This window comes from Typopeltis vanoorti, chromosome 12 (genome assembly GCF_054136105.1).
Source record: "Typopeltis vanoorti isolate ZY-2024b chromosome 12, IOZ_Tvanoo_1.0, whole genome shotgun sequence".
Classification (NCBI taxonomy): Eukaryota; Metazoa; Arthropoda; class Arachnida; order Uropygi; family Thelyphonidae; genus Typopeltis; species Typopeltis vanoorti.
The window spans coordinates 87,323,933-87,339,192 of record NC_143560.1 but is presented as its reverse complement, the minus strand read 5'-3'; the positions used below and the strand labels follow the sequence as shown (position 1 = coordinate 87,339,192).

The 15,260-nt window shown below is 35.6% G+C and overlaps 1 protein-coding gene across 1 annotated transcript in view; it reads right to left on the bottom strand.

The window, feature by feature from the left end:
* Positions 1–15,260, bottom strand: part of LOC150100970 (putative ATP-dependent RNA helicase DDX10) — a 293,342-nt gene that overhangs the window by 19,330 nt on the left and 258,752 nt on the right. Inside the window, exon 17 of the mRNA XM_090401236.1 lies at positions 13,132–13,182. Within this exon, the coding sequence (XP_090257362.1) occupies positions 13,132–13,182 (51 nt within the window). The remainder of the gene's footprint in view (positions 1–13,131; positions 13,183–15,260) is intronic.

Here is a 15,260-nt window from a genome sequence, read left to right as displayed (position 1 = left end):
AATTGGCAACAATAGCATGGTCATTGGCAATGCTGTTGCGATCAACTTTAGCAGCATTTGTCAAAATTTTTATGCGTTCAAAATCATTATCTGAACCTTGTTTACTTTCCTCTGAATCCAAAGAGTCATAATCTGGCTCAGTTCAAAATATAACCAATTTCCTCGTCAGTAGTATTTGTATGCTTTCAGCAGGTGGTCATCTCAAATCAGACTACTATTTACAGCAAACTTTCTATGGAATGAGGATATGTGAAAAAAAAAACTGGGACAGATGCTAAGTGCTAGGAGTGCCTCTCTGCTAATACTCAAAGTTGGCATAAATTTACAGCTTGGTTTGGGAACAGCTTCATTAAATGCTTTGGTCAATTGCTGCACACATGATGTTCTGTTTGTCTGTATAAGCCTTTTCAGATGATGGCAATTTCATTCCTGATAGAATGTCTTAGGACCACGGTTATACCTCTTAGACAAGCAATGTGGGTTATTTTTCCCACTGATTAAATACCTGGGATATCTCCTTTTAAGAAACCAGTCAGCTCTGCCATTTTCAAAATTGTGGCTCCAGCCAGGCAGACACCCACAATAAGAATTTTATCAAACTCCAAAACAGCCTTTGATTTTCCCATTGTGATCAACACTAGTGATGATTACTGACCAGCAGCAGCATTCTTAAATAGTTGCCTAGATGATGAGTAAATGAGCTTATATGTTGGTTAAACATGATAACTAAATACTTAAGGAATTGACAGCGTACATTAGAAATATAAATTAAATCACCTTTAATATATACTTTCCGATATTTCGGAAACGTCATGTTGCCATCTTCATGGGAACTTAAGATAAAGACACATGCATGCAAGTACCACATAACAACAAATGAGAAACGAAGCGAGGAAGCTACCGTTTTCCCGAAGTCCTGTTGGTACCCCCTGGCGGGCTATATTAGGTGTACTTGGCCTTTGGACTGAAATTCTTCTGATATACGTTTCCCAAATTTGGGGCAGTCTCATGCATCCAAATTTGTTGAGGTTTGGCATGTTCCTAAGGGCTGAGGCAGATTCCATGAATAGTCTTTCATATTTGAACTTGCTGTGGTGTATTACTGTGGCTTTCTTCCACCTTATTCTGTGGCAAGTATCCAGAGCATGGTCTACAAGCCCAGAGTGGCTGTACTGGTGAAATCAGATGTAGTCCTTGTGTTCTGAGATTCTGATATTTGCTGTCCTGCTTGTTTGGCCAAAGTAGGACAATTTACAGCTGCAAGGGACCTGGTATACACCAGGTAGTTTAAGGGGAAGTGGTTTGTCTTTAGTGGAGCAGATAAGGGCTGCCAATTTTCTATATGGTCTGTAACAAGAGGTCAAGTCATGTTTTTTTAGGATTTTGTTGATTTTTTCTGAGGTGCTTCGGATGTAGGGAATGGTGATGGATTTAGAGTAATCTTTTTTGCGAAGGGGAGGAGGTGGGTTGTGGATAACTTTTTTTTTTTTTTTTTTTTTTTTTTTGGGGGTGGGGGGTAGCCATTGGCTGAGAAAGTGTTAAGGATGTGATTTAGTTCAGTGGTTAGGGCTTGGTCATTTGAACAGATTAGTTTTGCCCTGTTGAATAGTATCTTAATAACTCCATACTGTTGTGAGGGGGGGGAGGATTGCTGGTGAATGTATCTGCCTGTATGGGTGGGTTTTCTACAAACTGAGAAAACCAAGGTTCCATCAAGTTGGCGAGTGACTTTTGAAGAGAAAGCCTTAAACTCTGCCCCACAAAAACCTACCATATGGCTTCGCTACGTTGATGATGTGTTCGCTATTTGGTTACATGGCCTGGATACACTCTTCTTCTTCCTAACAACCAATCAACACCCCAGAATCAAGTTCACCTGAAAGAGAAAAACAATAGCCTCCTCTTCCTAGACACACTAGTCACCTGCCAACCTGATGGAACCTTGGTTTTCTCAGTTTATAGAAAACCCGCCCATACAGGCAGATACATTCACCAACAACCCCCTCACAACAATATGGAGTTATTAAGATACTATTCAATAGGGCAAAACTAATCTGTTCAAATGACCAAGCCCTAACCACTGAACTAAATCACATCCTTAACACTTTCTCAGCCAATGGCTACACCCCCCCCCCCCAAATACTAAAACCAGTTATCCACAACCCACCTCCTTCACAAAAAACATTACTCTAAATCCATCACCATTCCCTACATCCGAGGCACCTCGGAAAAAATCAACAAAATCCTAAAAAAACATGACTTGACCTCTTGTTACAGACCATATAGAAAATTGGTAGCCCTTATCTGCTCCACTAAAGACCAACCACTTTCCCTAAAACTACCTGGTGTATACCAGGTCTCTTGCAGCTGTAAATTGTCCTACTGTGGCCAAACTGGCAGGACAGCAAATATCAGAATCTCAGAACACAAGGACTACATCTGATTTCACCAGTACAGCCACTCTGGGCTTGCAGACCATGCTCTGGATACTCGCCACAGGATAAGGTGGAAGAAAGCCACAGTAATACACCGCAGCAAGTTCAAATATGAAAGACTATTCATGGAATCAGCCTCAGCCCTTAAGAACATGCCAAACCTCAACAAATTTGGATGCATGAGACTGCTCCAAATTTGGGAAACATATATCAGAAGAACTTCAGCCCAAAGGCCAAGAACACCTAATACAGCCCGCCAGGGGGCACCATCAGGACTTTAGGGAAAAGGTAACTTCCTCGCTTTGTTTCTCATTTGTTGTTATGTAGTACTTGCTTGCATGTGTCTTTATCTTAAGTTCCCATGAAGATGGCAAAGTGACGCTGCCGAAATATCGGAAAGTATATATTAAAATTGATTTAATTTATATTTCTAATGTACGCTATCAATTCCTTAAGTATTTAGTTCTCAATTTAAATGAGATGTTATACACATCAATGCCTAGGCCATTTAAGTTGTAAGACAAGAATCATACTATCTGAACTTATCCATCATTATCATTATGGATCATTATGAAGAACACTAGTATTAAACCTGATATCAAAATTGAAAAATATTAAACTCAACTCTTTATGCTGATGAATTCTTATCTCATCTTCTTTGTGTTAGGCTCATAGGCTTGTCACAGTCAAGTAACTTGAATTCTTAGAAACCTGATTTATTTATTTTTATGTGGTTCCCACCCAAAAGATTAATCACAAACCTATAGTACAACAGTACTGTGGGTGGGTAAAGAATTTTTTTCCCTTCATTTTTATCAATTTTATGTATTTACATAGTCAGGGAAATCCTGCTCCATAGACCAAACAAAACTTTTTCAAGTCACTTCAAGCCTCCAATGAATGAGACAGTGGTATTACACTAGGCAATGAAATTCATCTTTGTACAGACAGTTAATCCATTTGCATTGTCTGATATGTCTACAAACTGTGTATTCTTCTGGCTGGTTTGCCTGTTTTTTATGAGGGATGAAAAATTTGAGTTTCTGGGAGGAAAACATGGTTTTCCTCCCAGAATACAGCCACTCCTGTATGAGACCTGTGAACTCACCTCCACTTGAAAAGGCCTGATAAAAATTCTTTGCATCCTAGACAGAATTGAAACCCAGGTCTTTCCAATCAAAGTGCAGTGTTGTTATCAAATGAGCTATGGGAGCTGATAAATTCTAAATAAACTAAATTTAATGACTGCAGTAAAAGATTTGGTATGAAAACCAGCAAAACAAAAAGACAAAAGTATGAAAATAGGCAGCAACAAGGTATGCACCTGCATTCCCAATGGAAAACCTACAGAACATGTAAAATATTTCAGCTTGGCATAAATTTTAGTGAAAATAGCAAACAGACAACTGACATAAATTTATTCATGGCTCCCTAGAATAAATGAAAAAGTTGGTATACTTATGAACTGTGTGAATAAATTTATTATTACCAAAAACACTTATTCAAATCAATTTCACATTATGGGATAGAGGTAGAGTAGAAATGGCACAGATGATCAGACTACAGACCACAAATAGGAGAATTTGGGAAAAAAATAAGTGCACAGATGGTATCACTAGTAAAACATGTTAAATAATTTGTGAGCAGAGCTATTCTAATGTGGTATGTTCAATTCAAAACAATGAGAAAGTAAAGGAAAGACTGGCAAAACAGGTATTTGAGGCCAGGATGAAGATTCCATGAAAAAAGATCCAATGGAATATCTAGATGGAATGATGCAGTCATTATTAGTGCTCAATAATTCTGAAGGATATGCAAAGATTTGAAAAGATCTAATATGCAAACCTCTTATATCTTTTATCATCGGCTATCTTAAAAGTTGGCTATCTTTATTTTAACACTGTGAAAAAACTTCCAAAATCATAATCACTTAACTCTTTCATTAATAATAATCTTTTGTTATGTGGCAAGAAGAAGCAGCATAATTACAGAAGGGTGACGTTGGTGGATACTTATGATAGTAGAATTATTTAATGAGAAGTTTATCAGCATATTATTGTATTGGTGTAGAAGGGAGGGAAAAAATAGAAGAATCAGAGGTGTATCAAGTGCAGATTGGAATGAATGTTAATAAGGTTGTGGGAATGGATGACATATCACTGCATATTTTTAAGGAATGTGTGAAAGAATTAGCTATACTCTTGACTTATTATTTAAAGAAGACCTTGCAGAGTGAAAGGTTCCTGAAGAGTGGAAAGAAGACAAAAAGTACCATGCTACAAGCATGGTTCAAGAACAGAGATTTCCAATTATAGACCAGCCTGTATATCTGCAGTTGTAGACAAGATATTGGAGTGATTGGTTAGGAATAGATTTTCTATGATGGTCAGAATGGGTTTGTGAAGAGAAGGTCTCGTTTTAGCCATCTACTAACATTTATTTTACGATGAACATGCAGGATAAAGGAGATTCATCCCATTTTTCCACACTGTGCTAAGCTCAATGGCTGTCATAGCAAGTAATGTGGCATTTTTGAAATCTAATTACGGTTCTGGCAGGATGGCTTATCCTATCTCTACATGGTGTATTTTGGATATCATGTGCATGTGCTCTTCTGGGATAAAAACCTTGAGTTTCCAAGAGGAAAACCCTGCCACCTCCAGATGAGAACAGCTAAATCACCTTCACCTGAAAAGCCCTGATGAAGGCTTTTCATGTCCTAGGTAGGATTCAAAGCTGGATCATTCAAACCAAAGGGCACTGTTGAAACTACACCATATATACCACTAAAGGTGATTCAGATACAGTGACATTCTTAGACTTAAGCATGCCTCAGAGTACTGTTCTTAGGCCTCTGCAATTTATTTTATCTGTTAATGATATTTCATGTGGATTGACTGGGGATCTTCAAATGTCTAATGCTGATGAGACTGTAGTTTTAATATTAATAAATGTAAGGTGCTGCGCTTTGGAGTACAATGCAGTGTAGAGTGCTAGTGGAACTGTGCTTCAGGAAGTGGATGAAATTAAGGATCTCGGAGCGAACTAAAGTTCAGAGAACACATTGCAAGTGTGTTGCAAAGACTATACATTATACTGCTACTATGATAGGAATCACATTGACTAGCAGAGATAAGGAGGTGGTAGGGCCCTGTATAAGGCATTAGTCAGTTTACACATGAACTACTTTGTTCGAATTTGGTTACACAGTTTTTCCCACAACATGATGTGGAAACACTGGAGAGGGTACAGAAATAAATGACTAAGGTAATATCAAGAGTCTGGAATGGGGATTATGTGGATAGGTTGAGGGGAATGTAGATTGCAGTTTGGAGGAAAGAGGTGATATGATTAGAGATGTTTAAGTTAGTGATTATATTATTAAAAAAGAGTGGGTGAGAGGGGAAGAATGGAGATTCTTTGGAAGTGTGTGCAAGGTCTTGTTTGAAGGGTGTGAGAAGTAGATTTTTTACCTGGAGCATAAGTAAGTTCAATAGGATAGATATGTGGCTAGGTAAATGAGCTACAGCCTCCCTCGATAAGTCTGCAAACTGCAGAGGTTGCTGTAATAAAATTGTCTATGCAAAGCTTATCTAAAGTGATATGGTCACTTAAACAGAATGGAAGAAAGATGGCAAGAAAAAGATTTAGTAGAGCCTCTAATGTCAGAATATTACTGGGATGGATGATGCTGATGAATTAACAAATAACATAAATTTGGAAGAAAACTGTTGATAGGAAGCTAGTAATAAAATACACTTAATCAAGGAAAAGAAGGGGTAGCCATAGTATTCAACACTAAATACGAGGCTAATCTTCTTGAATGGCAGGCAGTCTCAAGTAGAATGATGTGGGCAAATATCAGAATGGCAGAACTGGACAATGAGCCTTATTTGTGCCTATGGTCCTGCAGAAGGCTCTACTAAGATAGAATTGGAGGAATTTTTTGAGGCTCTAGAGAAAGCTATTGACAATGAAAAAGGAAAAGTTGTTCCTTGTTGATGATCTAAATAGCAGAGTAGGAGGTGATTGTCACACATACAAAAATGTTTTGGGAAAATTTGGAGAAATGAGCAAAGCTAATATTAATGGCAAATATCTGTTGGATTTCTGCTTAGGACATTATTACTAACACCATGTTCCAACATAAAAATGTGCACAAATTCACATGGAGAGAAGAGGCAAGGAATAAGAAAAGTCTCATTGACTATGTTATTGTTGAAAGTGATGTTTTCTCCCTGGTGCAGGACACCAGACACCAGAATGCACAGAGGATTTGAAATTGGAAGCAATCACTATTTAGTCTTGAGCAGGATAAAATTGAATTTCATATTGAAAAGAATAACATGTAAGAAAGTTTTAAAGCGAATAAAAATTGAGCAGCTCTCAGATGTGAACTGTAGACTAAAATACACAAAGATTACTGAAGAAAAAATGAAAGAGTGAGAACAGGAACCAAACCTTGGAAATCAATGGCAAGAAAACCCTGATTGATTCAGCCAGAAAGGCATGTGGTGAGGTTGTCTGCAAGGATAGAAAAATCAGAACTCCATGGTGGACACAGGAAGTAAAAGAGGCAGTGAAGGAAAAGAAGAAAGCATATCAAAAGTTCCTGGCAAATAAGTCAGCTTGTGCTCATAGAGAATACAGAGACAAATGTAAGAAAGCTAAACAGTGTGTAAAACTAGCTAAACAAAAGTCATGGGAGGACTTTGGCAAGAACATAGATAATAAATATCAAGAAGGCAGTAAGATATTCTGGAGGTTGTTGAAGAAGCTCAGAATTGGAGGAAAGAGTGCTGTAAAAGGAGTTAGAGATGATAAAGGTGACATGAAAAAAAAACAGGAGAAAAAGTTATCCTTGAAGTATGGAGTAATTACTTCGAAAACTTGCTAAATGAAAGAAGCAGTGATAGCACAGTGGTAAAAAACACTCAACAGGCATACAGTCAGGAATACATATCGATACTTGAAGTACAAAAAGGCATCAAAGGCTTGAAATATGGAAAGGCAGCAGGAATAGATGATATTCGACCAGAAATGCTGAAGTATGGTGGTATAAAAGTCTTACAGTGGCTGCACTGCATAGTTCAGAAAGCCTGGACAGAGGGACGAATTCCCGATGATTGGAGTAGAGCTCTAATAGTGCCCATATATAAAAAGGGAAATAAAATTGAATGTAAGAATTACAGAGGCATTTCCCTACTGAGTGTTCCTGGCAAGATCTATGCAAGTATACTTGAGAAACGGTTGAGAAGAATTGTGGAAGAAAAGCTTGGTGAAGGACAAGCTGGATTCAGGCCAAATAGAGGCTGTCAGGATCAGATCTTCACTTTACGACAAATAGTTGAGAAGGCATAAGAATATAACAAAGATCTGCACTTAAGTTTTGTCGATCTGGAAAAGGCATATGACAAGGTGCCAAGAGAGAAACTATTCAATACGCTACAGTTATATGGTGTCAATGGGGCATTATATCAACCAATACTTAGTCTTTATTTGAGTTGCAAGTCAGCAGTTAGAATTGAAAGAAGTACAGAAAGATGGTTTAATGTTAAATCTGGTGTCAGACAAGGATGTACATTATCCCCTCTCTTATTCATTATCTATATGGATCACACTATGAAGGAAAGTGGTATTAAACATGATATCAGAATTGGAGATGTTAATGTCAGCTCTTTGCTTTATGCGGATGATGTTATACTTCTAAATAAATCCGCTACAAGTTTGCAAGATTCCCTGACTAAATTGAATAACTGTTGTAATAGATATGGTAAGCAATAAAAGGACAAAGACAATGAAAATAGGTAGATTCGTTGAAAATGTCAACTGTGTTTTGAATGTGGAACCTGTGGAACAAGTAAAACATTTCAGCTACTTAGGTAAGATTTCTAGTAAAGATGGTAAATTAAATATGGAAATAGACAACAGAATCAACAAAGCTGGTACAGCAGGATGTCAATTGAATAAATTCATATCGAATAAGAGAGAAATTAGTTGGAATACTAAATTAGCTGTATACAAGACAGTGTTCAAACCAGTTTTAACTTATGGATCTGAGAGCTGGGTCAGAAATAAAACACTTGACCGAAGACTAGAATGCAGATATGAGAGTCCTGAGAGAGATTATAGGAGTGAACAGATGGCATCAATGGCAATATCATATTAAAAATGAGGATATTAGGAAAGAACTTGACATTGTCAGCATCCAGGAATGCATTAGCAGAGCTAATCTCAGGTGGTATGGTCACTTAAACAGAATGGGCAAGTAAAGATTAGCAAAACAAGTGTTCTCTGCCAGGTTGGCAGGAAAACAACCCAGAAGAAGACCAAGATATAGGTGGATTGATACGGTACAAAGTGCCTTAGATGATAGAAATATAAGATCTGATAATGTTGGAGTTTTGACAAGTAACAGACTGATTTGGAGGAAAATTGTAGATAAGAAGTTAGTAATGATGTAAATTTTTCATGTAGTACTATGATATCCTGTACACCCCTTGAGAGTATATGTCAGGAATTTGATGATGATGATGATGATAATTATGTAGTAATATTATAGTATCCCACTCACCTTTTTTGAGAGTAAATATCTGGAAGTGATGATGAAGTTTTTAATGATCAAAAGTTCATTATCATCAATGCCAGAAAAAAATATAGATCTGATATAAGAGGTATCCTATAATATATATATATTCTAATAGTTACTTATGCTCAACAGCAGGGGTCGGCAACCTTTTCTGACTCAAGGGTCACATTCAACTTTTAATTTTAACAATCAGGCTGCAAGCGTTTAATTAAGAAAAATAGTGAGTAAAAAAAAAAATACTTAAGTTATCAATTTTTATGATATCAATCTCGGAAAACACAGAAATATTTAAAGTATGAGCTTGGAATATTTACTAGGATATTTCTACAAAGCAGTTATATTGAACTGATTAATGTGCCTTTTGTGATTGTTTTCCCTTAACCAAATTACCTAGATCCACTTTATAACCAGAGGTGCAAATTCGAATCGAAGCATGCAAATATTCATCAGTCAGTCGCGAAGAAAATTTATTCTTTCTAAAACTCATGGTAGAAAATGCTTGTTTGCAAATGTATGTGATTCCAAATGCGACTATCATCTTCTTTGCAAAACTGATCAATCCTTCAAATTTTTTTGGTAAGCATTAATAAAATTTTTCGACATTTTCTAACGAAAATGTGTTCTTTAATGCTTCATTGTGTTGTAATTCCAAAACTTCCATCTGTAGTTGGTTTTGTACGTCATCAATGTCGACATTAAAAGGGTTCAAAAATAATCGCATTTCGATGCTATTTTTATGAAAATCCACAAATCTTGTTGAAAATTCCGTTTGTAAATCTTCAATAGTACCAACAAAAAAATTTCCTTTTGTGTTTGCCATTCAACTGTAAATGCAAATTTGCAACAAATATATTGATGTAGATTTTCTTCCATCATATGTTTCTTCAACAGACATAGTTTGCCTTCAAAAGCTTTTATGTCAGAAAACAGTTCTGCTAGTAATTTATCTTGGCCCTGCAGGTTCAAATTAATTTCATTAAGGTACGTTGTAATATCTACCATAAATGCAAGAGACATAACTCATTTTTTATTCGATAGTTGTGGGACAGTATTTTCGTGTTCTGTCATGAAAATATCTATTTCTTCACATAAATTAAAAAACCTTTTAGCACACCACCTCTGCTTAACCATCTAACAGCTGAGTAGTAGATAACGTCCTCATACTCCAATTCTATTTCTATCAAGAATTCTTTAAATTGGCAGATTACATCTGATGCAATGTTTCAGATCATTGTGTCAGATGTAATTTACAGTTGATATCACAATGTCCATAATGTCTTTCATTGATGATAAAATTTTGCTACAAAGTGCTTCCTGATGAATGATGCAATATAACACCATTGGATTATCATAACCTAAATTCTGTAATTCCACACAAATTCGACATACTGCACTGGTGTTATAGCCACAAATATTTCTTCCACCATCAGTTGTCACACTATATAATTTTTTTCCAGTCCAATTCTAAAGAATCAATAGCTTCTTTTACCTTTATGAATAAGCCACTGCAGGTTGTAGTACCTTTTAAACCACACAAACTGGCTGATTCTTCATGAACATCAAAGTCACTATCGATGCCCCGAATAAATATTATTAACTGCGCAGTGTCTGTTACTTCAGTACTTTCATCCATTGCCTGAGTGCAACACTCAAATGATTTTGCTTTAAATTTAAGCTGTTCAAATAAATTGATACCGATTTCTTCTATTCGCCTTGTATAAGTCCTGGCAGATAACTAATATTTTTTTAAATAACATCTTTTCTGGGCATATTTGTTCATTTTCAGCTAATAAACATCGCTTAATAAATTCTGAATCTGTACAACACCTTCCTTCTTTCGCAACAAGTTCCACTACGACATAAGTAGTACAAACAATCAATTCATTATGAATGCTTTGCTTCTTAAATATGTTTTGCTGAGCAGACAAAGAAGTTTGTAATTTATTAATTTGATTTTTTCCAAGTTCATGATTCGAATCCGTGTATTAGCTTTCATGTTCATTCTCTTAATGACGTCTAATATTATATTCTTTCATAACAGCAACACTTTTATGACAAGTAAGACAAAGGGGCTTACCCCCATTTTTAATAAAGAAGTACTTGCTGTTCCATTCATCATTAAACCTTCTTCCTTCATCTGCAATTTTACGTTTCTTGAACTCATTTTTGGAATTATTTTTAACAAATGGACATCCTCTGAAAATAATAGTTGATGTTATCGAATTATTAAATTATATTAAAAGACGGACCAAGGAACGCGAGTGCAAAAGTGCGCAAAATCTCGGTTGTCGTCGGATGTTATCCCCACTCCTGATGACTCACACAGTTGACTCGTGCCAAGTGGCATGGTGATATCACGAAGTATAGGTATAAAATGGTTTTTAATTTATTATTCATATTATAAAATGTATTATTTAAATAATTCAACATACGGGCCACGTGCCATGTAACTATGGGTCAACCTTTTATGGGCTGCCGGTTGCTGACCCCTGCTCTATACCATACTTTTTCAGGAATACAGTTATTTCTCAATTTGAAAATACATAGTAGCTGAATAATTCTTAAATCATAAATTAACATTAATGAAATCATTGTTAAAACGATAGTTCATATCATGTTTCATTTATTTGTACTGTAATGACAGGCTTAGGTGTTAGCAGTTACTCAAAAAGATATGAACAATACCAAAAGAAGAAATTAAATAATTTAACAAGTTACTAATATTTTACTGGATTTAAAACTAGCATTTCTAGAATACAAATTACAACTATGGTAAGACACACAGCACTGAATTAGATTGTCAGAAACATTTCAAATTGTAACTGAAAAGGACATAATGTCTTATCTTCAGGAGAGGATAAAAAATGAGGTTAATTCACAGGAGTCAAGAAAGTAAAATTTGCAACCACTATATATAAATCTTGTTCTCAAACAAATCCATCAATGCAATCCAAAAAGATTCAACATACCACAGGTGACTCAAGAACAAAACTTCAGCTCATAACTGAAAGAAAAAAAAAATAAAAAAAAAAAAATAAATAAATTAAAAAAAAAATCCAATTTCGAAAGGACAAATGCTGTTCAAATGGAAGTTGAACCTTCTAGTTCTTTGCCAAAGCTGGTTGCAACATTTGACCCTTTGTGTTTTCCCCTCTCAATTCAGATGGTAGATGGCACCATGGTAATATCACCCAAAGTAACATCACTGCTCTCTTCCAATTTCTTCACTGATGAACAAGGCAAAGCCCCATTCCCCCCACCCCCACACACTTAATCAAGAACTGCTTTCATTCTGTCCCTAGTCATCCAAACAGTAAGAAATCATCCTGAATAACTTGGACATGAATAATAAAGCATCTGTTCCTGATGTATCATTCCTCCATCCCCATTTCACTGCACTAAAAGCATGTGCTACAAAGGTAATACTTGTTATTTTGTACCTTTAATCTTTCCTACTCAACAGGCATCTAACCTACTGCATGGAAACAAGCCTACATTCAGTCCATTTAAAAAAAAAAAAAAAAACCTGCCTAGCCTTTGAAGAGAACCAACAGTTCAAAACAGCTGCGGCCAGTGAAACCTTTATCAAATGTACTAATAAGTGTGAATATATGAATGTTTAAGCAGTGCAAGCTAAGGCCAAGGATTGTATTCACATAAGCGCTCTGGTCAAAATTTTTAAACTTTCGAAGTTTCTACATACATTTGGTTTTGAAATAATGTTGGATCTTTAATAGCTACTATTTCTATATAATTTACATCACCGAAATGCAGCTATATTATCTTTTGATAATTGTTATATTTCTTTTCTAAGGTAAACAGAATCCTGAGATGTTGGTTGTTTAGATGTGTTAAAAAAATGTTGAGAGCATCCAGGCCATGTGCCAAAATGGAGAACACATCATCAACAAAGCATAACCAAACAGTGGGTGTATGCAGGGGTAGAGTTTAAGGCTTTATCTTCAAATATCTCCATGAAGTAGTTAGCCTCCACTCAAGACAAGTCACTAATTATTCCTGTCTAATAAATGTCAATATAAATGGCCTTTCCTTCCAGAACAGCTATATGTATTTAAAGTGTGCTCAATCAATTTTACTAAAATTTACCTCAGTGTCCTTTGCTTTTCTTCGTTCTTCTTTCTGCTTTAATCTTATTTCCTATTCATAAAATAAAGTAAATAAACATATAAAGGATACTACAAAAAAATATGCCTCTAAAATATACAGTATACAATGTGCAGTGAACTTAACAGAAATTCACTACATAAATTGATTGCTTAATGTGGATACATTTATTTATTTTTTTACTATAAAATATTAGTTTAACAAATTTTGTTGTAAAGTCATCAACAATTGAGAAAATAATTTTCTCATGCTGAGAAGCAGAAAATAAGCTTCAGGATATGTCAAACTACTAGTTCAAAAAATTAATGAAACCATTATGTCTTAATAAATAAAGTAATGAAACCATTATTATATTATATATTGAACATAAGGAGGAAAAGAAAATTAAGCAACAGAATAAGAAACAACAAAGCACAGAATCAGGTAAGTTAGTAAGTAATGAAAATCAGATAAATAAGGTTGATTGTTAAAAAAAAAAAAAAGATATTTGGTATAGTGACTCCATAATAAAAGATGCTGTTGATGAATACATTAAAAACATAGCATGTGCAACTGAAAGACAAAAAACCCAAGTAAATGAGATCGCAATTGCAGTAGATACTAATGACTTGACTAGTGATAAATTCAGTATGAGAGATGATATGAAAGGGTTGTTAGAAGAAGTGACAGTGAATAGTGAGAAAGTGAAAATTGTAAGTATATTACCTTGATATGAAAAAAATGAATTAAGAAGAAGGGCTATGATGGCAAACGATTCAATGTGCAGGTTGCGTGGAAGGAATGGATGTGTGTTTTTAGATGGGTAGAGTGAGTTTGAGGGAAGACTGGATTTCTATAAGAGGGACGGCCTACACTTGAATGCATTTGGTATCAGGAGTCTGGAAAAACTAATAACTGTTATACCAGTTATTAGTTTTAACACACAGAGTCAGGGGAAACTAAATTATAATGGGAGGAATGGTGTGTGTATATATATATATATATGTGTAAGAGCGACAATGTTATGTAACTATGTTAATGATGGGAATAGTCATTATCACGGAAATGATTATGAGGAGAGAACGATTTCGACTGTGTTCATCCAGTTGGGACCCATCAAACGTTTACAAAGATGTCAGCATATTTAAGCCACTAGAGAAGAACAGAGATCTGCAGGTTGTTCAACTGTGTCACATAGACTACAGACAAGAGTATACAAAAGAATATGCAGGTACCTTATTATAAATGCACATGTATGCTAGGAGTATCAGAAGCAAAGAGGTTGAGTTTGTTGCCTTGGTCAGCATGTTGGGACCTCAGATTATATGCATTAGTGAGACCTGGTTATCAGAACCAGACATACTAACTGGTATCGAATGTAAAGGGTACAGTATTTCGAGGAAGGATAGGAGAGGGATGGGTGGAGTATGCTGTTAATGATATTGGATGACTTGAATCCAGTTAGCATTGAGACTTGTGATTGTAATACTAGTAACTGTTTTTCATGTAGCAGTGAGTTTTAGTCATCTGGTATGAGATGGAATTTAACAAGATCAAATACATACTGGGGTGTTGTTACAGACCTAGTGGATCGGTTGCTAGCAATGAAGAAATGCATCATGAAATAAAGACAAATGGATATGAAAAGAGTAATCATAATAGGGGAATTTAAACAAACATGGATTGGGTAGCAGTAAAATTGCATGAGAAAAATGAAACTCTAGGCAACTTCCTCAAGCAGCATGTGACAGAAGAAACTTGAGGTTAAAGAGTGTTATATTTCATTTTAATCTCAGAGGGTGTTTCAATTAAAGACGTAACTATTATGTGAGTGTGACAGATGCAGAAAAGGTTGTTCAATTAATGAATTGCCTATTTTTCTAAAAGCTATCCTGGGGTATGCAACATTGAGCTCAATGCTACCTCTTCACTGAATGAAGAATCTCAGCTCTAATACTGTCTTGTTATCAATAACAAGACAGTATTAGAGCTGTTGCTCTAATACTGTCTCCTTGTGATTCCGCAGAAGAGGAAAGAATGTATGGTAATCCCACTGCACAAGGGTGTGGCAAGGATTGATGTATTAAACTATCAATGAATCAGTATCTCAGGAGTGGTGGTGGTGAAGATTT